The sequence below is a fragment of the Rutilus rutilus genome, assembly GCF_951802725.1.
Source record: "Rutilus rutilus genome assembly, chromosome: 24".
NCBI classification, from domain to species: Eukaryota; Metazoa; Chordata; class Actinopteri; order Cypriniformes; family Leuciscidae; genus Rutilus; species Rutilus rutilus.
In genome coordinates, this window is record NC_140228.1 from 13620640 (window position 1) to 13647693 (window position 27054).

A 27054-nucleotide genomic window follows, 5' to 3' on the forward strand; every position below is an offset into this window, starting at 1 on the left:
GGCTCTGACATGGCATGCAAAAAACCAGGCAAGACCAACCACACACATCGCCATATAACAGGCTCATGCACGTCAACTTTCACCTGAGGAGCAACAGGTGACACGCAAACAAGGAATTTAGTATTTTTTTTTAGACTTAATTACTTTGTAGTATCTTGTTACTAGATTAAGTGCACTGTTAAAAAAAAACTACTTTTTAGGTACAATAAACATGGCTGTGTAAGTCATTTAAAAAATGTGTTTAAAATGGCTTAGCTTATTTTGATGAGTTAAAGTAATGTAAATTCATATTATCATGACTAATTGATCATGTCTTTTTTACAGTGAAATACAGAGGTATCTTTTTCAGTTTTATTCAAGCTATAATAATGCATTAGATGCTACTTATTCCAATAGTGGCTAGTCTATAAAAGTAAAATAGTCTATTTTTTTAAATATATCTATTCATTTTTAAACTGTGATTTTAAGCTATTTGATTAGAAAAAAGCTATTGTAACTTGATTGTTGTAAAGTGATTTTTAAGCTACTTTGGGATAGGCTATACTTGTGTCTCATTAATAAGACCTAGAACTATAGGAATATTACAGTAAGAAGAGGCTATCTACAGTAGTCATTTTAAAAACTAATAATTATAAGTAAGCCTAACATTTGTAATAATTATTTATAATTTCAGTTTTGAGAAATAACTAGCCTACTAAAACTGTTTGCCATAGTTTTCAATGCTGAAATGCCCCTTCAGGTAAATAGTGTGGGAGGTCTTTTAGTGCCGTTACCACCGACCGCGTCTGTTGTCTGTTCTCGTGTGATGTGTGCCCGAATGGCCGGTTATTAATGAACCCAGTGGCTCTGAGAGACCCATACGGGGGTCCTCACGTTTCACGGTGAGGTTTTCCCGCACAACACGGCACAGCTGCGCCTGCGGGACTGTCGCTTCAATAGACTGGGGTCAATGCGAGCCCTGCGGGTACGAGCGCATACCAAATCAGGGAGAAGGCAACGGGAGGGGGAGGGGCTCCTTATCCTGCGCACGTAACTTTGTGAACGTTTAGGTTTCGCACGCAAGATAACGCAAAGTTGTCGTTACGAACGTTCCACTCAGGCTTTAAAACGTATTTCTTTAGGCGAGACAAGCGTGAACTGCGCTGAGATTTGGGAAGGAATCTTTATTGTTCTGATCCCTCCTCCTTCTTGGGAAGTGGGAGGACCCGAAAAGTTGCTCGCAAAAGGGAGAATTGTTCCAGGACTCAGTCATCCAAAAACGTCCTTTCAATGCAAGAAGTTGGGGAGCCGAAGAAAATGTCGGTGCTGCTGCAGTAGTAAATTACTAAAGCAGTAGCGGTTTGCGGAGAAAAGGAGGAGAGGAATTGCAGTTTTCTTGGATTAAACGGCGAGAACCGCTGGGAAAAGTCGACCAACGAAAAACTAGTGGATTCAACTGCAAACTACTGCACGTTTTTGGTAAGTCTCTCTCTCCTCCCCCCAAAACATCTCTTGTTTTTAGGAACCCCACCATGCTATTCTAATAGATTTCTCGAGTTTTCTTCACTTTGCATACAATTTCCTACATTTTGTACTTTTGCGAACACTCTACCTGTAGAAATGAACGCGTGTTGTTAATCTCAAGAAGATGCATTTTTACATATTTTTTGTAAAAGCATGCGGGTGTTAGCAAAATAGCTATTTTGTTTCGACGTACTCTTATCAGATTGCTGTAATAGATTCGAGGTTACGTTTGCTATTTTTTTCTTCTATGAAAATGGTTTAGTAATCGTATTTGTGACGGTATTTCAGTAAAAAGTTAGTTAAATGGGCTTTGGATGCGGGTGTAATATTCATTGTTCCCCAATGCTAATCATAGGCAAATTTCTGTATTTGTCTGTATTTATGAGATCATATTGTGTGCTTATGTCGATGTATTATTGCTATTATTGTCAGTATTATGATGTGTAAGAGCATCTCTACGCTACATGAAAACTTTTGGCATAGTTTTACAGGCCTCATTCAGCTGTGTAGTAGTTGACTTTACTGTGCTCAACGCAATTTTACACTGAAAAAATAACTAAAAAGTTTAGTATTCTATATATTTTGATATTCTATTAATATTTGGACGTCTGGATATCTTATTTTCAGATTTTCCTATTTTTAATGTTGATGATTGTTGGTCAAATATATCATTGTAAACAATTACAAATCAGTGTTGTAGCAGTTACATAGAATTATTTACAAACTTCATAAGGGCTAAAATATTTTTAACCGATATTATTTACCGATATTTTCTTCTTAATCTGTTATCAATTTGTCAGACATAGCTAACTGTTAGAACAAAAATAAAATTGCCACTATTTAGATTGCAAAACAACTTAATAAGCACATAATAGATGCATAATAAATAAATGGTAATGCATAAATAATATTTAACAAAATATTCCCAAATGCATATTGTGTTTTATTCTAGTAGTCTAATGATTTGGTTATTATGAAAATGATCAACATAGGCCATACAAAACTATAATGTTAGTCTGTAAAATGTAATTAGCTCAGTGTGTGCTTTAATGTGGGAATGAAACCAAACCTAATTGAGATGAACCACTAGAGGTTTGATTTCTCATTTATTTGTGCACACCTCTTCTGGGTGGAAAACTTCATACAGGTTGTCATAGAGTCATAACAAGACAATACAGTTACAATGCTGGTAATAAAGTTCATCAGCGCCTCAAAATGTTTGAGCCCAGGTGCTGCATTGTTCTCGAAAAAGAAGGAAAACTGGCCAACTGAGAGGAATGCTGGCTGACCTTGCGTTTGTTTCAAACTAGTTTGATAGATTCTTGTGAGCCAGATCGCTCTGCTCAGAATCGGATGCCAAGAATTCAATCTGAGGAAAAACTGTGGTAGCTGGTTTTTGCTCAAGATGATTGGTGGTCGGGTGGATCAAAATTGTTCCATAATTGATTCCAGTCTGATTATCTTTTTGGCTTTCATAGTGCCTCTGACCTTATTTGGTTATAATGCTGGGAAGGCCTATTAGCTATGCACAGATGGATGCACAGATTTCAGATGACATGCCCTCACTGCTCCGCATTCTTTCAGTGTAACAGGTATCCCCATAGCTGAGCCAGAGAGGCCCGTCTGGGGATTTGTAAAGCTTGATAAAGGCATATTAGATGGGAGGGATGAGGCTGATCGGGTATCAAGCGTGGTAGAGATGTCAGGGATGTGACATATGTCTTGTTTTCATAGGAAAATAGACAACGAGGCTGTAGACATCATCAGCATAAGGAACTGATTTCTAGTGTGTGACCAAATGAGAGCTGATTAGTCTTGTTGGACGTGAAAGTTTATTGTTGCCTCAGAGGTTTTTGGACCGACTTATTGTTTGCTTAAAGGGTGTAACTTTTCTGTTAATTTGCAGAAGAAGGCTACGTAATAAAAAAAACTCCTTCAGGTCGGCTTTCATGTCTGTTTCAGCGGGTATATTCATGCAGTCATAACAGCCCGAAGGCAACAATCTGCGGGTTTGTGTGTGTGTGTGATGCTCTCCAATCAGGATTATCTTCTCATAGTGGAATGCACAGGGTGTCAGTTTGCTATTTCCAAACGCTCTTTGAATTATCCAAAGCTCAAAAGTATGGCAGCTGTCAAGAGGCAATTTTTAGCCCGCAGTGAAGAATAATTGCCTCTAAAGTATAAAGTCTCTTTTGGGACCGCACCTGGCCGAGGTAATGCAGTTTCAGGGCTTTCTCCATTCCGTTAGGCCCATGATAACACCTGGACGTCCTAGTGGCTTGTTGGCTTTCTCACTTTCTCATGTTTCTTGGAACGTTTAATTTTACTCTAAAACCTATGAAATCTCGCTAATGTGTTACCTTGTCATTTCACCAGTCATTGTTATAACTGTGTCGTGTCAAGCGCTTGTTTGACCAGAGTTGTCTCTGACATCAAGGAAACGCACAAACATAGCGGCACGTTGCTGTTTGTGTCAGTGTGTCTGTTGCAAGGCGGTGAGATCATTGATAAACTCCAGACCCTGGTAAGTAAGCAGCGACTGTTTGCAGACAAACAGCTCAGTGTGTGTAAAGCTGATATTTGTACAAAGATTAAGGATCGTTTGACAAGCACGGAGTAATGGAGACGCTCTCACAAGACCGTTCACACTCTCTCGATAACTCGCCTTCAGAGAGCTATAGCTCACTGTCAGTCACACACATGCTCTGAAACACACACACACACACAGACTCTGTTAGTTGTCTTCATTATCTGTCGAGTATAGATTATACGCCACTTTCATGTTCTGAATAACTCTTATAAATTAGTCAAAATCACTTTTGATGCAAAATGCTAATCTGAAAATATACTTTTGAAGTCTGTTTAACATAGGGAGGCCTTAAAAGAGCTGTATACTTGTGCATTATGATTTTTGCCCTGCAATATTCAAAGTGGTCGGTAACATTTTTCATATGCTGACCAAGATTTATTTGATCTAAAACAGAGTAAAATAACTGTTTAGTCTTTGAATATATTTTAAAATGTAATTTATTCTTGTGGTGGCAAAACTGAATTGCTGAATAAAAGTATTAATTTCTTTCAAAAGCAAACGTTTTACTAACCCCAAACTTTTGAAAAGTTGCGTATCTGATGCCGGTGACGCGTCCGTCAGCACAGCAGTTTTTAGAGTTTTAAAAAAAAAAGCATTTGTTTCTTCATCTTCATGATTTTTGGACACCATTTTCAAAATCCAAAGGCTACTGTATTGTTTTGCAGTTTAGGGTTTGTTTATTATGTGGTTGGTGTTTCTTCTGATGTGTCTGCAAACTGTGTGGTCATGAATGTTGCAGGTGTTTACAGTTGACAAGGGCTTCCTCTGCCAAAGCCAGACCTATGGCTCTGAAAGTCCTAGTCTTTTGACCCTTAACCATAATAAACCTTTTAAAAGGCATTTTAGACACTTTTCAGCTTCAAATGTCCTATTTTGTTTGCTTATCGACTGTTTTGCATGAATCAGTGCTGTTTACAGCCATTCACTCAAGCAACAGAGCATTATTGCACAAGTACTTTACAAACAATATTAGTAGCCTACATTTGATTTTCATTACATATTTTAATTTCCTCTCCCTGTCTGCCTGTTTTTCCCGATCTTTGGCTCTGGACTCTTGCTGGCGAGCACGCAGGCAGTCTAAGCTCACTGAGTTCCTGTTGAATAATGTGGAGAAATTGCTTTAGATTTATAATTGGTTCCATTCACTATGATGGAAAAGCTGCCAGAGCAACAGGGGCCCCTCCGTTCTTCCCTCTCTCTCTCTCTCTCTCTCTCTCTCTTTCCGCTCTCTTCTCCTTCAGACCGCTCATCTGCACAGCTACAAGCTTTGTCTGATTTTACGAGAAAATATGTTCTGTATTAATAGCTGTTCTTTATTTTGTAAAGAACTTTATATAGTGTTTGTGGAGCCAGAACATTTGTCCTCCCCTGTGAAGTTTTTGGTCATAATTTGAAAAGTCAGAAGGTCTATGTTGGATTTTTGAATATGTTTGGTCTGTATTTAAGCTATTGAAAAGTTATAAAAGTGATTATTTATTTAAATTAGAGCAACACACAAACACTATTTTTGTGGAGACTCTCCATAGACTTAATGTTTTTTTTATACTGTACAATCTGTATATTCCATCCCCTTACACTTACACTAACCACTAAACCTTCCCATCAGAGAAAACATTCTGCATTTTTACATTTTCAAAAAAATCATTCAGTATGATTTATAAGCTTGTTTCCTCATGGGGACCTCACATTAGATCCCCACGGTGACACAAGTACCCATGAGTCAGTGTGCATTTAGGTTAAAGTCCCCACCGGGATAGAAAAACATGAACACACACACCTTATTACATAATTGTGCATCTATTCCAGATCCATCAATGACGTTTCTTTTTTCTGATATATCCTCATGGCATATTTTCCTTCACACAGGAGTTTATCTGTACAGGCACAATCAACTTTTAGCTATTTTGTTAAAACCAACTGTTTTTTCATTTGTATTAAGATGCGTGTGAAGTGATCTAAGTTCATTGAACCTGTTTACTGATTGCCTGACTTGACAATATTTTCTAATAAGCATCTCCAAGGCAGTTTTGTAAATGGATTTTTTTTGTGAACTGAACCTCTTATAATACCTGCCTTGGTGGGGAGCAGCATGAAAACAGAGTCAGTCTAATCCTAACTGACAGTTCCCATCGTCTGGCCAAACGGAGGTATGCGGTCATGTGACCATCCTGCTCACATCCTAGTGCCCGAACTCAATAATTAGCGTGTGCTAGTTAATGCTGCCTTGTTATATGAATTATGCAAATATCAGGGTGCTTAATTGATTAGAGCCCCTGGACTTGGCTCCATCTTTTGCTCGTTAATCCCTTGAGTGGGTCTCATTATTGTATTTTTTGGGCAGGGGTGGATGTTGCTCATTAATACACTAAAGGGTATGGTGATGGCGGGGGTATTGGCCTTGTTAGTGGCTTTTGATGTTTAATTTTCCGGCATGGGAACGACTGATGTCTCTCCGGTGTATTGTGGGAGTCTAGGCAGCACTGGAAAAGATTCTACTTTGCTTACACCTGTTAATCTGTTCTGAGAGGCATGAGAATGTTCCAGAAGATTAGTGATGGTGAAGAGCCCTGAAGGTAAAGTCATGGCTTTGGCAGCAGGTGAACTGTGCCCAGAGTTAAGGATATTCATGATGAATCTGCTGGTGACATACAGTGAATCAGCACTTGATTTCAATGCACATTTTATTTGGCTATAAAGTTCCCAAAGACCGTGCTGTTAGATTAGTTTCACAGTCCTTCTTTGTCTTTTAATTGTGTCCCTGATTTAATAAAAAAATTATTCATTTCTGTGAATCAGTTTAAATGATTTAAACTACATTTTCATTTATTACAATGATTTAGGATCATCAAAAATATGTATATAGTACTGTTTGTGGTGTTTTTTTAGATTAACTCAAAGAAATGAAATTCTTCTGTTCATTTACTGAAAACAAATGTGGAACATGTCTTTTTTAAAATTAGTTTCAATGTTTAAATGAAAATACTTACACTACCGTTCAAACGTTTTTTTTTTTTTTTTTTTTTTTAAGAAATGAACACTTTTATTCACCAAAGGTGCATAATTGATCAAAGGTGACAGTTAAGACATTTATAATGTTTTAAAAGTTTAATAAATGCTGTTCTTTTGAACTTTCCATTCATCAAACAAACTAATAAAAATAATATCATAGTTTCCACAAAAATATTAAGATAGTTAGTGATCATATGAAATATCAACCTGACAATACTAAGAAATGTTTCTTGAGCAACCAATCAGCATATTAGAATGATTTCTGAAGGATCATGTGACACTGAAGACTGAAGTAATCCAGCTTTTTGCTTTACAGGAATAAATAGCACTTTATCAGTTATTTCAAAATGCAATAATATTTCACAATATTACTGTTTAATGTATTTTTGATCAAGTTAATGCAGCCTTGATGAGCAGAAAAAAACGTTCAAAACATCAAAAAATTCGTACCGACTCCAAACTTTTGAACTCTTGTACATCAGTGGAAGTTTGGTCAAAATGGTGGTTCCTCTGATTGGAAAAATATCCATTTTCTGCCAATGCAGAGCATAAATCTTTCTTGAGATGTTCTGTGTACAGAATATAAAAGGGTGTAAAATAGTGAAAGATACATTTTTAGCTGTACCGCTTAGTCCTAGTGCTAAGTGTGTTGTTAATCTGTTGGGAAGCCATCATTTCAGTGTGCTCTCCTTCTGAACTGTACTTTTTCCATGTTGGCTACTTCAGCCAAATGGCCAGCAAACTTCAACTATCCACCATCTCAAATTCCCCCCTCTTCGGTCAATCACCAGTTGACATCCACTCTCTAATTTGGATCCCTAAAGCTTAGATCTCCCCCTACACCCACCCCCATATCCACTAACCACTGTTGGCTATCCCCCCCCTCCTCCTCCTCCAGCCCAAAACTGCAGCCCTTACTTGTCCATTGAGCAGCCCCCATCAGCTCTTCCTCTGGTCCTTCTGAGAAACGTCTCTCCTTTCACAGGGGGCCGTGGGGTTATTGTCCGTGCGCCGGCTCACTGCTTTACAATGACTCTCCACTCTATTAAGGTGCGTTCTGCCTGTTACCGTCGCCTAGAGCAACGGGCCTCCCGCATGGTAGATATGTGCTGTGGCATTGTGGGCCATGGGCCCGCGCGGGCAGTTGAACCCAGCACTCCTCACACTTGACACCGCATGTGTTTATCTAAAGGGGGGGTATTGTGATGTTTGGAGAATCGAGGATGGGTCGGGGGGGTCTGAAGGACATAAATAGGGTGAAGGGAGCGGGGTGATAAATATTCAGAAGGAGCTAGACCCCACCTCCTCCCCTCACCTCCTCGTTACTCTTCTCCTCCCTCTGTGTGGAAAGCAGATGGAATGTGAACGGTATGAAGGAGGCCCACAGCCGGCAGAGAGCAGTTTTATCCAATTAGTAGGGTTGTCAAAATGAATTTCACACAGGCTAGAGGACAATAGTGACCAGAGTGGCCCTAGAAGAAAGGACTCCATTTAGTGACAAAGAGGCATTATGAAGTCACTTCAGTATTATGCTTTTTGTCTCTCTTTCTTTCTCCTATAAACAGTCTAAATGCACATGCCTTTGTACAGCCCTTATCCAGATGCTCAGATCAATGCGATCTTGGTTCTCTAAAGGGGTCACATACTTACACAGCATCACATTTTTCACTTACAGTATCATTTGACTCCCCCTGCCCCTGTGCCCTTTGGTGAAGAATGAAAGAAAAAAATGGCAGTGCTATAAATTATTTTCCATTACAGTTGCGACTTGATATGAATGTGAAGTGTTTGTCTCAAAGACGATGACATGAGCTGGATTGCGCATGTGTGTCTGAATAAAGCAAGTGTGTTCAAGGGGATAACTTCTGACGCCTGAGACAGGTGGCTTGACAGCCAAGGAGAGACTATTGTCGCCTTTTCCAAACCTATAGGGCAGCTGTCCTGTTCCTGTTGACAGCACAGCTTAGTTGGCTGCAAAGAGCCTGATAGTCTGAGTAGTTCTAGTGTTTTTTTGCTGCAAACATCTAGTCTAATTTCCACAATTCAGTAGAGCTCATCAATAAGGATGGCCCAGAGTTTCAAGTTGGATAACAGAGCTCTCTTGCCTAATCGAGTCAGTTCTGTGGTGTGTGTGTGTGTGTGTGTGTGTGTGTGTGTGTGTGTCAATGTATATATATATAAATAAATGTATATATATATATATATATATATATATACATACATACATACACACATTTTGTTATATATATATATTTATTTAGCTAACAAAAATATTGGCTGGGCATTGGGTAATTATAAATCTGAACTACACAACAGAACTTGACTATGGATTTAAATATGTGGTCAAGGCAATGTTATATCTGGCTAACTTAAATGAGTTTTTTAAAAAATTTTATTGTGAGAATAATGTTCATGGTCATCACTTTGAGCAAGTTATTTGCAAAGAAAAAATCTCTCTCTGAAAAAAATTGCTAAAATGTATTCATTTATTATTTGTTTATTCATTTATTTTGTGCTAGTGCAAATATTGGCAGAGCAATTACAAATCTGAATGATTCTGAAGTTTTTGAGCAGCCCATCAGAAAAAAATATTTATTTATGTTTTGTCTGGGTGTTTGTCCATTGGAAGTTTGTAGAAAGACATATTTTCAATGTTTCATTGGCTGAATGTTTAGCAACTGACTGTACTTCCATCCCTCACAGTCACTGTGGGTCAAAACACAACTGAAACAATCGTCTGCACCTACAGAAGTAGTAATAGATGTAGTTGTAGTATTCATAGCAATGTCACGAGTTGTAGTATTACTAATCTTAGTAAGTTTGATAGTATCAGACGTTCATTTTAGCTGTAATATTAAAAACAGCAGTGATATGAGCCAACCACTGACCTGATTAAAGCTGACGAATCGTGACAGAGCATAAACTTAACATAGAGAACTTGAGTGCTCACTTAATGTTGTAGAAACTAGTTGTTGAGTGTTTGCTTAGGTCAGGATGATCTTAGCTACCCAGTGAGGTTCCCCGGTGTGCCTGGAATCAGCGTCATGCCCTTTCCACTTCAGAGATGAAAAACAAACAGGCTAATGTTGTATCGGACAGCAAAATCCATCAGCGTTTTAACACATACAGTAATTAAAATGATTAGTCCAACATTTCCAGATCAGTCAGACTAAATAACATCTCTCTGCAGCGTTATTCAGACAGCAAGACTTGTTTATTTCTGGTGTTGGAAAGGGAAAAACATTTGTTTAGGGCCAACCCCAAAGTCTGTAAATGGCACACATTCTATTCCGTCAGCAGAGTTTGGCTAATAGCTAACGGCTATGTACCTACCAGCTCCAGGAAAACAACTCTGAATCCCAAGACGTAGACTTCATTTATTTTTGTAGAGTTTTTTCTTTTTTTTTTCTAGAGTTGCGTCGTGTGGTTCCCTCCCATGTTTGAGCTCTCAATCTTTCTGTGAGCTTTCATTAATCATTACTTACAATTGATGGGAGTAGAGTTGTGTGTGTGTTTGTGTATGTGAGAGAGAGAGGGAGAGATTTGCAGTCTGGGAGCAATGGACCACCCTCCTCCTCCTGACGGGAAGTTGTTAGTTTAACCTGACAGGAAAGAATTCGGGAAACTTGGCAATGAGAGCCGAGGGAGAGAAATGCTCCCTTTCCTGCATTAACTGTTAATACACTAACCATTACTCTTTTTCTCCCTCTCCACTCGCTCTCTTTCTTTCTCGGTTTGCGTCTTTGTAGAGAACACACCACACTACTCAATATTTCCAGAAAATACAAATGATATCACTCCCACCCCATTGTTCTTTGTGTGCAGGTCTTTTTCTTTTGAACCCGCCGGTATCGGTTACACCTGAGTGAGGGGGCTCAGATTTCCCCCTCTTCTTATCCGGGCACCCGTCTCAACAGTTCGACCTGCTGTATGTGGGTTCCAGCGGATGTGTGTTTCAGCATGAGTTCTGTGAGCTTGTTAGGAAAGATTGATTCAGGAGTAGCAGAACGCCATTTTTGCGCTCTTAAAGGCACAATGGGAAAGCTATTCATAGGGTCATTCCAAATGAAAGTGAGCAAGAGAATCCCTTCACAAAGTGCCCTGCTTTAAGTGTACAGACCGCCATCACGTTGAGAAAGTAATTTTGCGGTTAATGATCATATGATCCTGAGTGATATTCATTTAAACCTTAAGACCTGACATAGGATCTTAAAACACACCGGAAGTGGTCCTTTAAAATAAAAAAAAAATTCTAGAAATTCTTATTTTTTGTTGAGACGGTGCACAATTTAAAATCTCCCTGAAAGAGTACCTAGAGGGAATCATTTTTTACCAATATTTTTCACAACAATTTTAACAGCTGTAAACTTAAATTTGTATGATGTTTAAAGGTAAACTTTGCTATTCAGAGTCACTGCATTTCATTCAGAAGTGATCAGTGTTGTGATCAGCCATGTTCACTACCATTCAATAGTTTCCGGTTGGTCAATTTTTTTTGTTTGCATTTACTTTTATCAAAAATACAGTGAAAACAATAACATTGCGAAATATTGTTACAAATTGAAATAAATATTTCAATTAGCCTATAATATATTTAATGCCTTTTATTCCTGTGATGGCAAAGCTGAATTTTCAGCATCATTAATCCAGTCTTCAGTGTCACATGATCCTTCAGAAATCATTGTAATTATGATGATTTGCTGCTCAAGAAACATTTCTTATTATTATCAATGTTGAAAACAGTTGTGCTGCTTAATATTTTTGTGGAAACCATGATATATATATATATATATAAATTTTTTCCATAATGTTTTTAATAAAAAGTTAAACATAATAAAAAGAAAAAGATTTGATTAAGTTTTTAATAAAAAGAATAACATTTATTTGTAACATTTTGAACATTGTAATGTGTCCTTGCTGAATAAAAATACTAATTTCCTTAAAACTAAAACTAGCTGACCCCCAACATTTGAACTGGTGTGTGTCTCCATGTAGAGTGCTCCAAATGTGCTCCCCTGAAAAGTGCTCACTTTAATTGCATTGGCCTTTGAAGTACGTAATGCATAGCATTCTTGACTTAAATGGATTTTGCTCTGAATTTATTCTTTTGTTTTGTCAACTATATGAATGTGTATGTGTTGTTGGCTCACTACTACTATATTCTCCTTATTCGCAATATAATGTCACACCAACGACATTTTCAGCTGATAACCTCTTTCTCGTTCTCTCTCGCAGGGGTAGTGCATGGAAGATGTCTGGGATATTGGACTGGATACCATGGGAAAGAAAGCGGAAGTTTCGAGCGCTGTGTGCCTTGGGTGCTCTGCTGTCCTGCCTGCAGGATAGTGCTGCTGTGAGAGGTGGGTTTCTGACACCTTGGTTCTGCTTCATTAAAACTTTATAAAGCTTAATTTGAGCCGGAACAAGCTGGACTCCGATCCAGCACCTATTATAACTGATATATTTGTTCTGTAGGCACTGATGTTTGCCTACAGAGCAACCACTAGCTCTGCACCCCTATACCCAAACTCACTACTTCAGACTTAAGTGAATGCACCTTGTGGTTCTACATGTACTGTGCTAGACTAATTGGGACATTACAGCATTTACAAATTGTTGCCCTACTGTTGTTTTGATTGTTTCTATTTTTCTCCTCATTTGTAAGTTGCTTTGGATAAAAGCATCTACATTTAATCATTTAGCAATGTAAAATGAAAATATATATTCACCATACTTGTGTTCCACTTTCTGTTCTAGATGATGTCCCAGTCTTCACAGAGGAGCCTTTTTCTGTGGTACAGAAACTGGGGGGCAGCGTGACCCTGCGGTGCAGCGCCCTGCCTAACCATGCCAACATCAGCTGGCGTCTAAACGGTCGAGAGCTGCCAGCTGGGGGCAACGAGGAGCTGGGAGTGCTGGTGTGGCCCGGTTCTCTCTACATCCCCTCCCTTACAAACCTCACCATAGGCAGATACCAGTGTGTGGCCACCACCAGCGTCGGGTCCTGCGCTAGTGTGCCAGCCAACGTTACTGCAGCTAGTGAGTACACACACTTTAGCAAGCGCCAGTCACTTGGTATGAACTTTGAAAATTTTCTGTGCTGAATTCAAAGGGCTTTACAGTGTGCGGTTGTGTTCCAGGCCAAGTTCTGCTGGTGTGTGTGTGTGTGTGTGTGTGTGTGTGTGTGTGTGTGTGTGTGTGTGTGTTTGTCCTAAGTCAGTGTTGGAGCACGGGAAGGGGTGTGTAATGTGACCCACCATAATGCCTGTGCGTGTGTGTACGGGTGAAACCACGGGCCCCATTAATGAAGGGCCTCCTCCCTGTTCTCCACTGCTTCTGTCTTCTTACACAGAGACATAACGGAAAAAGAAAGACAGAAAAAGAAACATTGAGCAACTTTTTGTTAGTATAATGAGGTGAATGTGAGTTTGTGCATGCATATACTACCGTTCAAAATACTTTTCAGCAAGGATGCAGTAAATTGAATGACTTATGATGTCATGTTCTCCAGCATGATTTAAGAACGACCCAAAGAACGTCTTGAACCTAAATGGAGGTACAAAGTCTGTACAAAGAAACTACTTTTTTTTTTTCAGTTTGTGAATATGTGCCACACACGAGATTCTAAAGAACTTTGTTTGTGTGATAGTATGAGGAGCGCAGGTTTGGCAGACTAGTCGAGGCAGGATATTCTGTCAAGATGAGACGCGACATGAGATTCTTGACACCATTTTCACCTCACAAAGCAGACATCATTCACCCCCCTGACTTTGCTCTCTCACACTATCTGAGTTTCTACTCATGGCATTTAATGGTGCATTGGATTTCAGTCCTCTCACTGCTCATTTGTTTTTTCTAACTTTCAGCCTTGTTTTACTTTGACTCTCGTACATGTGTGAGATGTAATTGATAAGGTCTATGAATTGGGAGTCAAGAGCTAGGGGCTTTACAGATGCAAGCTCTTAGCTGGGGCCCCTCGTCTCTTATGATCCCACGTTGGCCCCTCACTCTAATTTAATAAAGACCTCCTCCCTTAGTCTGCCAGGGGTTGGACGGTTCTTCTGGGAGGGCGCTGCGTGTGAGCGCGAGCCTGAAGTTGTCTCATGTCTCCATATTTCAAAGGTCTGCCCATTTGTTTTTGCTCTGTGAAAGAGCTTGGCTCTCCCTGGTATCCGTCTCTGTAGGAATCCTGTCTGAAGCGTCTCCCACCGGGGAGGCCGTTGCCTGCCTGAGCATTATTTCAAACTCTCCTCTTGAATTCCTCCAAAGACAAGCGAGCCTCCCGTGTCCTTCGAGCCAAGAAACATTCCTTCGGCACTTTCTCTCTCTCCCATTTCTTTTTTCTTTCTCTCGCTCACACAAAAAGCACACCTCTTCACATATGTTTTTAATACATGGCTTAACAAATTCTCAATAAACTCTTGGCCGAACCTGTTTTTTTTAATCATCTTTTAGGGGCTATGAGTAGTCTGACCAGTGATATTCCACACAATAGTTACTGTATCATCGCAGTATGAGTTTTAAATGTCATATAAACATGAGCGCTCATACGCACAGGCTCTGCGGCCCCAGACATAAAAATGATGAATGCTAAGTAACCGTGCAGCATGCATTGGAGTTGGAAACTCGTCTGATCTATTTTATAAATACTATTAATTCTGCACAGCTCCCAGCATTCCCTGCTCTCCATGCCTCCAGGAGACGTATAATGTACCGCACACATATTCACATATTCACCCTTTACCTCCTCACATATAAATACAAACATATTAGAAACATATAAACGTGTGTTTCATAGTTTTTACTTATAGTCTGCCACTGTTGTTTCAATTTATTTCATTCGTTCACCATAAAACATAAAAAAGTAGTCCATTTGACTCATGTGCTATATTCCAAGTCTTCTGATGTTCTATGATTACATATATACATTTTTTTGTAACATTGTAAATGTCTTTACAGTCACTTTTGATCATTTTAATGCATCCTTGCTGAATAAAAGTATTAAAAAACTTACTGACCCCAAAGTGTAAATGGCTTATTTAGTTTTTATTACATTAAACTTAACAAGATGTTAATTAAATTACATTTACGCATTTGGCAGACGCTTTTATCCAAAGCGACTTACATTCCATTCGAGGTAGACATTTTACATTTTGTCAGTTCTTGCTTTCCCTGGGAATCGAACCCATGACCTTGGCGTTGCTAGCACCAACACTCTACTGTTTGAGCTACAGGAAAGCTGTATTAATTAAATGTTTTCTCCCTATTTTTTCCTCTCCTTTTTCCCCCCTCACACACCTGAAGGGAGGAGGAATGTTTTGAGGAGAAGGAGGTAAATAGGGGGAGTCAGTCAGAGGAGGGGTAAAAGCTGTGCACTGAGGAATTTAAGAGAGGTTTGGGGCGGTGGGCTGTAAAAAGACCCTGATTGATTTAGCAAATGGATCCTGGAATTCTCATCTCCCCAAAAAATGATTTCAAAAACCATTTCACTTCAAAAAACCAGGCGATTATGACTTTGAGATTACAGATGCAGCTGGTGTTAGAGAGTTTATCAGATGTTGATTATTTAAGTGCTCTTCTCATCCATCATTGTCTGTCTTTGCTTCCAGGAATACTTTACAAAGAGCTTTTTTAATCTTTACCTCACGGATCTTTTGGCTCTGTTGTACATAACTTAGAGACATTTCAGACGCCAAGGAATATAACTAAACTCTGGAGAACAATGAAACAATTTGATTTGTGAGAGGAGTAATGAACAGTTGGGGAGATATTTGATTAAGTTCGGGGTTTTTCAGAACAGCGCTGAGCAATTTTCCCTGTCTGCCTTTGGAAAATATTCCCTTCACAGAATGACACACAGACTCGCTTAGACAGAGTTATTCTGTTTTATTGCGATCCAGTCTGCTTTTCCTCTCTTGAAACTCAAGAGATGGGTGACCTTTAGCCTTTGACCTCATTTTAGCCTGGGCTGACTTGAGCTTAAGGAAGCTAGACTTTCTGTCTCTGTTTTTCAGAGCTATTGGGTGTCTGCCCATTCGATATCCCAGTAAAAGTCCTAAGCATATGCACTCTAAAGCTTCTCAGTTTCCTGAATGGAATACAAAGAGGCTTTCAGCTTTGAAACGCTCCAAACCAGCATTTGGACGTTTGAGATTTCCATTGTTTTTCCTATTTTATTAAATATGCTATATGTTTGAGAAACTTTGTATGATAACTCTTGTTTGTTTCCGTGCAGAACTGCGAGATTTTGAGCCAGATGACCAGCAGGAAATTGAGGTGGATGAAGGGAACACAGCTGTGATCGAGTGTCATCTGCCTGAGAGTCAACCTAAAGCTCAGGTCCGCTACAGTGTCAAACAGGAGTGGCTGGAGACATCTAAAGGTGTGTTTTACAAACATACTCAACCAAGGGTCCTGTGACCCACTAGTGGGCCCACTTTAGCCCACTTCAAGATGGCTTAATATTTTATGTAATGGCCATTAATGTCTTTGTGCAGTCAGTTTTCTCTTTTATTTTAACTACTGATCTTGCTGAGCAAATAAGTTTTAGAATTGTGCATGTTTCTAACTCGCTACCTAGGTACTACTGAGCTAAGTAGTACTGCGGTAGCTATTGGCTTGGCATAGACATTGTAACTCTGTAGTATACTATATAGAAAGTATGCTTCGGTCTCTCCTGATTTATGGCTAAAATTTAAGCCCACTGTTATCATCATTAATCATTACATCATTGGATCTGTTACGAGCCACGTCATTTGAATTCAAATATGATTTGCTTCAATTATTTATTCAAATTTTTTAAATGCACACAAGCCGATTCTGGTATTTGAGTGTTTGGCAGCTCTTGTCTTGTTGAGAGACATCAAGTCTTTGTGTGTTGTCTGGTCTTGTCCACTCAACAAAGCGCTGCCTGTTAGCATGATTGTCTTTCTTGCAATTACTCTAGCTGTTCAAATATTCAGTTTAATGATGGGGAAGATCACAGCTTAGATTTAAGGAAATTACCTTAAGGAATGTTCTAGATTCTTAAATTAAATTCTGTTGAAAAATACTAGCCTGGCCTAAAGATGCTAATCATTGGTTCTTTGATTGTGTCCTAGGGAATTACCTGATCATGCCATCAGGAAACCTTCAAATAGCTAATGCTACACAGGACGATGAGGGTCCCTATATATGTGCTGCTTACAACCCTGTCACCCAGGAAGTTAAAACCTCCACCTCTACCGATCGTCTCCGAATACGACGTAAGTGAACACAAAGCATAAAATGAACACATTCTGTCAATTTTGTTGACATACGATTGACACGTATTATCTTGTCTAGGTTCAACATCTGAGGCCGCACGTATCATCTATCCACCTGCATCTCGGTCCATTATGGTGAACAAAGGCCAGCGACTTGTGCTTGAGTGTGTGGCCAGCGGTATTCCCACTCCACAGGTCACATGGGCTAAGGACGGTCTGGACTTGCGAAATCTCAACAACACCCGCTTCTTACTGAGCAACTTGTTGATTGATGCAGCAAGCGAGAGCGACTCGGGCACTTACGTGTGTAACGCTGATAACGGCATTGACTCTGCGAGTTCTGCTAGGGTGCTGTACGACGTGCAGGTGTTTGGTGAGTAGGATTTCAAGAGAGAAAGAGTTGTGTATGGCCCATCATACTTTTTTTTAAGGAGTCTTTGATGAATAGAAAGTTCAAAAGTGCATTAAATAATGTTAATGTTGTTACCAATTCTTAAGTCTTTTTAATTTTTTTTCTATCCATTTAAAATATTGTATAATTGCTCTAATAACTGTATAATGTTAAAATGTTCTTGGTTCTTAAAAAAAACATTTGTATTTGTTGTAACCGTTCAACTGGCAGAACATCATCTGGCTAGTGGCCCTTAGGTTATTTATTTGATTATTTGTTCAAGTGTAGTGGGGTTTGAAAAGCAGGAACCAGGGCAGTGATGGAACATTTTACGTGTGTGGAAATTTCGATTTCCAGTCATTTAATCCTGCTTCAAGCTAAAAAGCGTGTATCAGAACCAGAGGGCTTAGTGAATAAATGTGATAATAAGCATCTAAAAGAACCCACAGTACATTTACTGAACAGAAAGAGTGTGTGTGTGTGTGTGTGTGAGAAGGATTGAGTTTCTGAGACATTGATGAGGTTGTTTTTGTGGGCTCGTCTCACGGCAGCTGTGATTAATTAAGCCGCTCTGGCTGTTGCTCTAATGAGCTCGAGCTGATTCACTAGCATCCAACCATCAAGTTTTTGGAGAGGGTGAGAACCCAGTCTATCCCAGACTCCTCTGCAGCAGCATGCCATCACAAACAGCACTCATGTTTTGTGCTGTTAAACCATTCAAATGCTTGTTGTTTTATGCTTTTCAAATTTATTTGATGTTTTGACACATCTTTCTGAAATTCCCTTCTTTGGTCTTTCAGAGCCTCCTCAGGTGCGTGTCGAGCTGCAGCAGCAAGACGTTGCATGGGGCGACACGGTGCGTTTAAGCTGTCAGGTGAGTGGCAAGCCCACTCCCACTGTGGTGTGGCTCCACAACGCTCAGCCCCTGAGCCCGTCACCACGCCATCGGATGTCCTCACAGGTGCTGCGCGTGCTCCACGTCGGGCCGCAGGACGATGGCATGTACCAGTGCATGGCGGAGAATGGCGTGGGCAGCTCACAGGCAGCCACAAGACTTCTCACTGTCCCAACAGGTATAAAACACTTCATTGAAAATGATAAAAATGTGTATATTATTATATAGATAAAAAGTGACCTTTGTCTTTTTATTATTAATAATAATAGTAGTAGTTATTTATTATGCTATAATTAATAAACAAAAGTGAATAGAATAGAATAATCCCCAATATAATAACATTAAAGTATAAATATAAAATAGTATATACGTATATAAATAATAAAAGGGAATAACAATAATGATAATAATAATAATAATTATTATTATTCAGTTTTATTTAATTGATTTGTATTTAATTTGATTAATTTATAACCCATTTTATATATATAAAAATCATGTTTTTGTGTGTGTTTTCCATTTTTAATTAATTAATTTGTTATTTATTTCAGTGCCGTCACGGTCAGGTAAGCTGCCCATGATTCGACCGATGAGCCCAGATAAAGTGCTGCGGGAACAGCCACCTTTGAAGCCTGTGGCCACCAGTGCAGTGCTGCCTTTCGACTGCTCTGAGGTCAGAGTCTCTCCCGCCGAAGCTCCAGTCATCCTGAGTCAGCCACGCACAGGAAAGGCCGACTACTATGAACTTACCTGGAAACCCCGTCATGATGGAGGAACACCTGTGCTGGAGTATGTCATCAAGTACAGAAAGGTACAACACTGCCCAGTTCATTTGTACAGTGTGATCTGCCTCGTTTCACTCTACAATTTGTTTGTCATGTGATTCTACTCCTCTGATTCATTGTGTGTATTTCTTTCTGTCTGGCAGGCTGGAGAATCTCCCGGAGAGTGGACCACTAACACCATTTCAGGCTTCCAGCACAAGCTGACTCTTACTAAACTGCTGCCTGCCAGCCTCTATGAAGTGGAGATGGCCGCTAAGAACTGCGCTGGACTTGGGCAGCCCGCGATGATGACTTTTAGAACAGGCAAATGTATAGCCATACAGCTACTTTAAGATTACCTTTCTGCATCAACATTTGAAAATTTGTGTTTCTAATGTTAAATAAACTCAAGGTCAAGACCCAAACGTTTAGAGGAGGTGCATCTTCTTGAAGCGATTTATTTTTTCTATAATGACCCATTTTATCCCACCTAATACTTGTCTACTTAAGTTATAACAAAATTAATTAGCAAGAAATATGGGTTTGAAATTAATTTGACCGACTAATGCTATGATTGACCAATCAGAATTCAGTATTCCAGAGATATTAGTATGAAAAAGAGCAATTATCAATTTATTTATAAGAAAAATATATAAAATGTAAATAAGTTAATCAGACTGAAAAAAGAGACATATTTCAACTGTTTATTGCTTAAAAATGAATAATGAATATTTAAAACGGTTTATTTAATTTGTTTAAAGTAGTGCTTTAGTAGCATTAGCAATCATTTTTCACTGCAGAATGCCATCATTGTCCAATCAGGATCCATAATCAAGAGATAGTGGTATGTAAAAGAGCAAATGTAACTGTAAAATTAATAAACCACTAAAATTGACAAATAAATATGCATATATAAAACTGTTCATTTAATTTGTTATAAAAAGGTAGTCAGTTGCACATTTTACAAAGGTAGTCAGTTATATTAATCATTTACAATTTAGTGGTCATTATACACAAATATTTCCCCTCAGAATGATTGACCAATCAGAATCAATTATTCAGAGAGTTGTGTAATAAATTACACTTTTTTAAATATCTGAGCTGTAGTATGAAAAAAAGAGTGAAATGGTGAATTAAAGTGTCTCTTTAATTTTGGTCTGCAGGGCGAAGAGGAGGACCCGTAGGGCCTCCAAAAACACCAGATGCGCCACCTCGTCTCACACGTGAGTATACGTTTGCCCCTGTGATTATGATATAATGAGTTTGCTGTAGTTCTTTAAGGCTGCAGTAAAGTACTGAGGAACTGTAACATTAAATACAGCTTAAAATATGTCATTCATTGTTCTGATTAATAATATTATGATTATTAATTATGCTAACATTACTGTTTTTTTGTCTTTTCAGCTCCAGAAGCTCCAGACAGACCCACTGTTTCCATGGCCACCGAGACCTCAGCCTATGTGACGTGGATCCCTCGAGGGAACCGTGGATTCCCCATCCAGTCATTCCGTGTGGAGTACAAGAAAATGAAGAAAGGCAGTGGAGAGTGGGAGGTGGCTGTAAACAATATCCCTCCCTCTCGCCTCTCAGTCGAGATAACAGGCCTGGAGAAAGGTATGACAAAAATATGGTGAATCAGGAGTGTCACACTAATATATTGCTTTAAAATTGTCAAATAAATCGGCTTATTTTAAAGTGTTTATTTAATTTGTTTTAAAAGTTAGTTTAATGTAATAAAAAACAAACAAAGGTTTGTTTAACTTTTAATGTTAGTTAAATGTAACAAAATCAAATTTTTTAAAGGGATAGTTCACCCAAAAGAAATTCTGTACCTGTTGTTGGCAGTTACACAACTACAACTTTGAATTGAGCTGTTTAATCCAAATTTTCTGAAGAGACACAATCACTTTATATGATGAACAGATTGAATTTAGGCTTTTATTCACATATAAACATTCATTAACTCGCACATCAGTTGTGGTAAACGGAAGCTGAAGCATGTTTGCTGGACATGCGAGAACCAATGAGATTTGTTCTTGCCCGTCAAGCAGGTTTAGTTTAAATGTGAATAAAGCCTAAATTCAGTCTGTTCATCATATCAAGCGACCGAGTCTCTTCATAATATTTGGACTAAACTCCTCAATTCATATGGATAAGTTTTACAATCTCTTTATGAACTTTTGAAGCATTAAAGTGTTAGTTGAGTAGCTGTCAATGGAGGGGCAGAAATGTTTCAGATTTCACCAAAATGATCTTCATTTGTGTTCTGAAGATGAACTAAAGTCTTACGAGTTTGAAACGATATGAGGGTAATTAATGATAGAATTTTACTTTTGGGTGAACTGTCACTTTAAATAACTCATTTTTTTAAACAAAGCATTAGTTGCACATAAAAAAAGACTTTGGCAAGTAGCTTTTCCTAATTAGTTTACCACACTAGACCAAACTCATGTTTCCCATGATCTTAAAAACCTGTTGAGATTCACTTGCAGTTGACTTATTTCTTGTTCTTTCCATTGCATCGCAGGAACATCATACAAGTTCAGAGTTTTGGCCGTTAACGTGTTGGGAGAGAGTCCAGCGAGCGCTCCCTCTAAAGCCTACACAGTGGTGGGCAGTGGTCCACCAAACCGACGTCCTATCGACGGACCCTACATCACCTACACTGAAGCCATCAATGAGACCACAGTCATCCTGAAATGGACGGTAAGCACTTCCTCACTAAACATTTTTACATTGTCAAATTCAAGAAATGCGACCTGTTTGTTGTCACAAGATTATCAGACCTTGAAATAAATATTTATTTTCTCTCTGCAGTACACAGCAGTCAATAACACCCCCATTTATGGCTTCTACATCTTCTACCGACCCACCGATAGCGACAATGACAGTGACTACAAAAAGGATATAGTGGAAGGTTAGTCGTGTCCTTCCTTTTTATTTTTTAATTTCTCAGCTATATATTAAAGGAATATAAAATGTAATGGTCTGGCGCTCTTTTTAGGTGACCGCTACTGGCACTCCATCACTGACCTACAGCCTGAGACGGCTTACGACATTAAGATGCAGTGTTTCAACGAAGGGGGCGAGAGCGAGTTCGGAAATGTCGTCATTTTAGAAACGAAAGGTTCGTTTCCTTTTCCTCACTCTCACATTCCGAACCGCACCTCAGCCATTTTCTAGAACAAAGATCTCTTCTGACAACACAGATCTTAAGTGTGAACATCTGTGTGTACTCACAGCTCGCCTTCACCAGAGGACCACACCTCCAGAGACCTCATCGTCCAGACCCGACCATCCAGGAAACCCTGTTCCTCGGCCTGGTGATCTGCCTTACCTCATTGTGGGTGTGGTACTCGGAGCATTCGTTTTCATCATCGTAGCCTTCATCCCTATCTGTCTGTGGAGAGTCTGGGCCAAACAAAGTGAGTGCCGTTTTAGAAACATTAAAACAGTCAAAGATCTTCATTAGTGATTCAAAGATATGTTAAGACAAGGAACCCTGGATGAATTTTGTATTTCTCGTTATTTCAGAACAAACTTTAGACATGCGCTTTCCAGCGTTGGCAGCTACAGTTTCTCCATGCCAGTACACCATGGTACCCCTGCAAGGATTGGCTCTAGGTCGGCCTTGTCCTGTAGACCCCCACCTGATATCTGCCCACACTGTCTACGCTCCTAAAGGAGAATACATTCCCAATGGGAAATACACTACACAGCGCCTTCCTGGACACCGGGTAAGTTTTCACTTTGACTTTTAATGTTTTGTGATGTTCAGCACAGTAATAAACTTCTTGGCCTGCTGTATTAGACCAGCGAAGGAAGGTATTGTATTGCGTTGATGTTCAATCTCTTGTCTCTTTTGTAGGAGGATGCTGACAATGAGTTGGAGTGTGATGCATTGTTACCTCAGAAACTTCCCAATCAGCAACCACATATCCACAATTACTGTAACGGGTAAGAATTGTACTATTGCTTCATTTTATTATAGAAATCACCACTTTGAAGTGCCCATATTGTGCTCTTTTAAAGGTAATAATCTAATTTCTTGGGGTATGCTTGAATACATTTCACAGAAGCCTACTGAAATGTCCTAATTGAACTAAGGCCTAATCCTGGCTCAATCTAAGCCCTGTCTGTGAAACTAGGAAACGGTTAAAAGAAAATTTGTCTCATACTGTACATTGCTGCAGAACCTCTTTCAACCCTCTGCCTGAAATTCTCTGTTTTAGATAGTATCTCTTTAAAACCCATCTTTCCGAAAAGCCCAGTCTGCTCTGATTGGTCAGCTGGCCTAGTCTGTTGTGATTGGTCAACCACTTACCATAATCGAGTTTCAGCTCCTGAGACTTCATGAGTAGCTGTAAACCGTATTATATCTATGGTAACTGTGGCGTCCGTATTGTTGTATCAGAGTCCGATAATAAGACAAAGCGAAATCAGCCAACTTGTTCTTTGAGGGCGGGCCAAAGCAGCAAGTTGGCGGGCAGTATGCAAATGTGTGACAAATTCGGCAAGACTACAAATGAGGCAGCAAGTGTTTTCTGTTGGAAAGATTAACTTCTTCGTTACTTTACAGATCGTTTACATGCACAAACAGCTATATTACACACTAAAGGAAAGGTACAATAAAAAAGCAAAATACGTGCTTTTGATCTGACAAATTCCTGATAGATCAAATCAAGTCCTGTCCTACATTTTTATTCATCATTGAATATTGATCGTTTGTCACGTTATGGAGTCAAAATGCTGTTTCATGGTGTCTGTTATACTGTGACATTTTAAGTTTTTTAGGGAAACCCTGAAATTAAATTTCAACTTAAGTCTTTTTTTCTTACTTTTAGGGTCTCCGGTTGTCCTGAAGAGGGATGCTATGTGTCTGATGGTTCCCCCTTGCAGGTCCTCAGCTTATCGGGACCTACATATCCATCTCAGAGTCCTGACTCCATGCAGGCCGATCACTCCCTGACTGAAGCAGTTCATTTGGAAGGGGAGGTCACTGCTGGTGCGTTTGGTTATTTTGTGTTACAACAAAGGCAATGTCAAAAATAACTGTGATTTTAAAATGAGACTAAATGAATTAAGGTGAATGATTTAATACTATCTGGCCCGGGCCGCTGCACCCTGCAGCTACACACGTTCGCCACTCTTCTTTTTAGATTGTTATAGAAAAATTGTTGTACATTAATTATTTAATTAAATGCATATAATTGATAATTATGCAGGGGGTGAAAATTGTCAAACATGATCAAATTTAGCATTCGAAAATACACCTAATATTTTTTTTATTAGAGAGTAGATGAGTAATCTGAATGCATTTCTCCCCACAGACTTGCCCCTGTTAACAACAGTTGATGCGGGCATAAACCAGTTGCTCCTATATGCTGAGCAACAGGAAGTGGGAACGACACAGAACATGAAGCAGCTTGAGGAACAAGGGACCAGGGATGATTCAAAAGATGGATGAAACTGTAGAAAAACAGTCGGGTTTTTTTTGGGGGGGGGGAGAAAATATTTATTTTTGTATAACAGATGCTATATTTATATATTTATGTGTTTGTACATAGTACATTTTTTTAGAATGTATATATTGGTTGTTTATATCAGATGTTATACATATTTTGGTATGTTTGTCTGTTACCACCAGGACGTTTTTATAAGTATGCTGTATAATTGATCCTCATGTGAGATAGGAACAACCTGACACCTCAACATCATACAGTATCAGTAATAAGCTCCAGGTTTTCCACTGGCAAGCATCTCTTGATGTTTGAAGTACAGCTGGTGGGAAATGTAATGCTTTTTGGGCATTATGATAATGATCCATTCATTAAGAATGTTGTAACTTGCCGTGCTTTGGGACAATTGACTTTAAAATTATTTGTACGCCGATGTACACTATTATTGCCAAAAGTATTGGGACACCCCTTCAAATCATTGAATTCAAGTGTTCCAGTCACTTCCATGGCCACAGCTGTATAAAATCAAGCACCTAGGCATGCAGACTGCTTCTACAAACATTTGTGAAAGAACGGGTCTCTCTCAGGAGCTCAGTGAATTCAAGCGTGGTACCGTGATAGGTTGCCACCTGTGCATTAAGTCCACTTGTGAAATTTCCTTCCACAAGTAGTCCACGGTCAACTGTTAGTGGTATAATAACAAAGTGGAAGCAATTGGGAACAACAGCAACTCGGCCACAAAGTGGTAGGCCAAGTAAAAACACAGAAGCGGGGTCAGCTCATGCTGAGGCGCACAGTGCGCAGAAGTTGCCAACTTTCTGCAGAATCAATAGCTACAGACCTCCAAACTTTGTGTGGCCTTCAAATTAAGATCTAGAGCAGTGGAGTCGTGTTCTCTGGAGTGACGAATCGCGCTTCTCTGTCTGGCAATCCGATGGACGAGTCTGAGATTGGCGGTTGCCGGGAGAACGGTGCTTGCCTGACTGTATCGTGCCAAGTGTAAAGTTTGGTGGAGGGGGGATTATGGTGTGGGGTTGTTTTTCAGAGGTTGGGCTTGGCCCCTTAGTTCCAGTGAAAGGAACTCTTAATGCTTAAAGACATTTTGGACAATTTCATGCTTTTAACTTCGTGGGAACGGTTCGGGGATGGCCCTTTCCTTTTCCAACTTGATTGGCCTGCACAGAGTCCTGACTTCAACCCGATGGAACACCTGTGGGATGAATTAGAGCGGAGACTGCGAGCCAGGCCTTCTCGTCCAACGTCAGTACCTGACCTCACAAATGTGCTTCTAGAAGAATGGTCAAAAATTCCCATAAACACACTCTTAAACCTTGTGGAAAGCCTTCCCAGAAGAGTTGAAGCTGTTATAGCTGCAAAGGCTTGGCCAACTCCATATTAAACCCTACGGATTAAGAATAGGATGTCATTAAAGTTCATGTGCTTGTAAAGGCAGACATCCCAAAACTTTTGGCAATATAGTGTATGTGTATATGTACTCCTTTATATGTATACATATTTTATGCACAGTATGTTGTATCCGCGTATAACATTTAATAGCTTTATGGCATGTAGATGCTACTGTGAGGTTTTAACACTCAGATACACACAACAAATAAACAGTTTTAGAACTTTTTGATTGTAACTTGTTCCAGATGCGTCCTCAGTTGTAACGGTTTTTGAATGGAGATGCAGTGTGTTACAGCTTTGTACATATGTTACTAAGATTTATCTATTTTCATCATTAACAAAAACGTTAACAAATATATGCAAAGTATAAGCTTTCTGTGTGTAGTAATATTGACTATGAAAAAGAGACCATATTGTAGGTATTTATTTTTTTTCAGTAGCCTGGATGCGAGACATTCTTAAATAAACACGCCTACCTGGAATATGCTGATTTTTATATTCTAATCTGGTTTGATGTAGTCAGCTTGTATAGTTGTACTTTTACTTTTGGAGACCTGCAGTTCTCCTGCATCAGTATTAGCTTCTTCCCACTGTTATAAACATGAAATATGAAGGAAACGACCAATCTCTAACATATTCTAGAAGTGTAGCTGCATGGTTACATGGATTGAGCACTATTGCCTGTAAATAAAGCTAAAGAAATCATATTTCCTGTTGTCGTATTTATCTTCTATGTTTGTGCGTCTAATAGCATATTTGAAGGCATACTGTTTGAGCATGGTTTGTGTAGAA

General features: G+C 39.2%; 1 protein-coding gene across 1 annotated transcript; it reads left to right on the forward strand.

Moving 5' to 3' along the window:
* The first annotated feature begins 1201 nt into the window (after positions 1-1201).
* On the forward strand, positions 1202-26968 carry boc (BOC cell adhesion associated, oncogene regulated). The gene is made up of 19 exons (XM_084399191.1): positions 1202-1458; positions 12338-12462; positions 12860-13141; positions 16338-16484; positions 17203-17346; positions 17426-17719; positions 18538-18810; positions 19184-19443; positions 19561-19726; positions 20560-20619; positions 20801-21010; positions 21924-22102; positions 22214-22313; positions 22401-22523; positions 22639-22821; positions 22931-23133; positions 23265-23353; positions 24241-24401; positions 24727-26968. Exons 2-19 carry the CDS (start codon positions 12354-12356, stop codon positions 24861-24863), a joined length of 3120 nt encoding a protein of 1039 aa, XP_084255317.1. The 5' UTR covers positions 1202-1458; positions 12338-12353; the 3' UTR covers positions 24864-26968.
* The last annotated feature ends 86 nt before the right edge of the window (positions 26969-27054 follow it).

What these genes read in the sequence shown, in the direction of transcription:
- boc (XM_084399191.1), top strand. Translation starts at nt 12,354, where the DNA reads ATGTCTGGGATATTGGACTGGATACCATGGGAAAGAAAGCGGAAGTTT. An exon ending in GATAACAGGCCTGGAGAAAG is followed by an intron (nt 21,011 to 21,923) that starts GTATGACAAAAA and finishes ATTGCATCGCAG; the next exon opens with GAACATCATACAAGTTCAGA. An exon ending in AGCGCCTTCCTGGACACCGG is followed by an intron (nt 23,134 to 23,264) that starts GTAAGTTTTCAC and finishes TCTCTTTTGTAG; the next exon opens with GAGGATGCTGACAATGAGTT.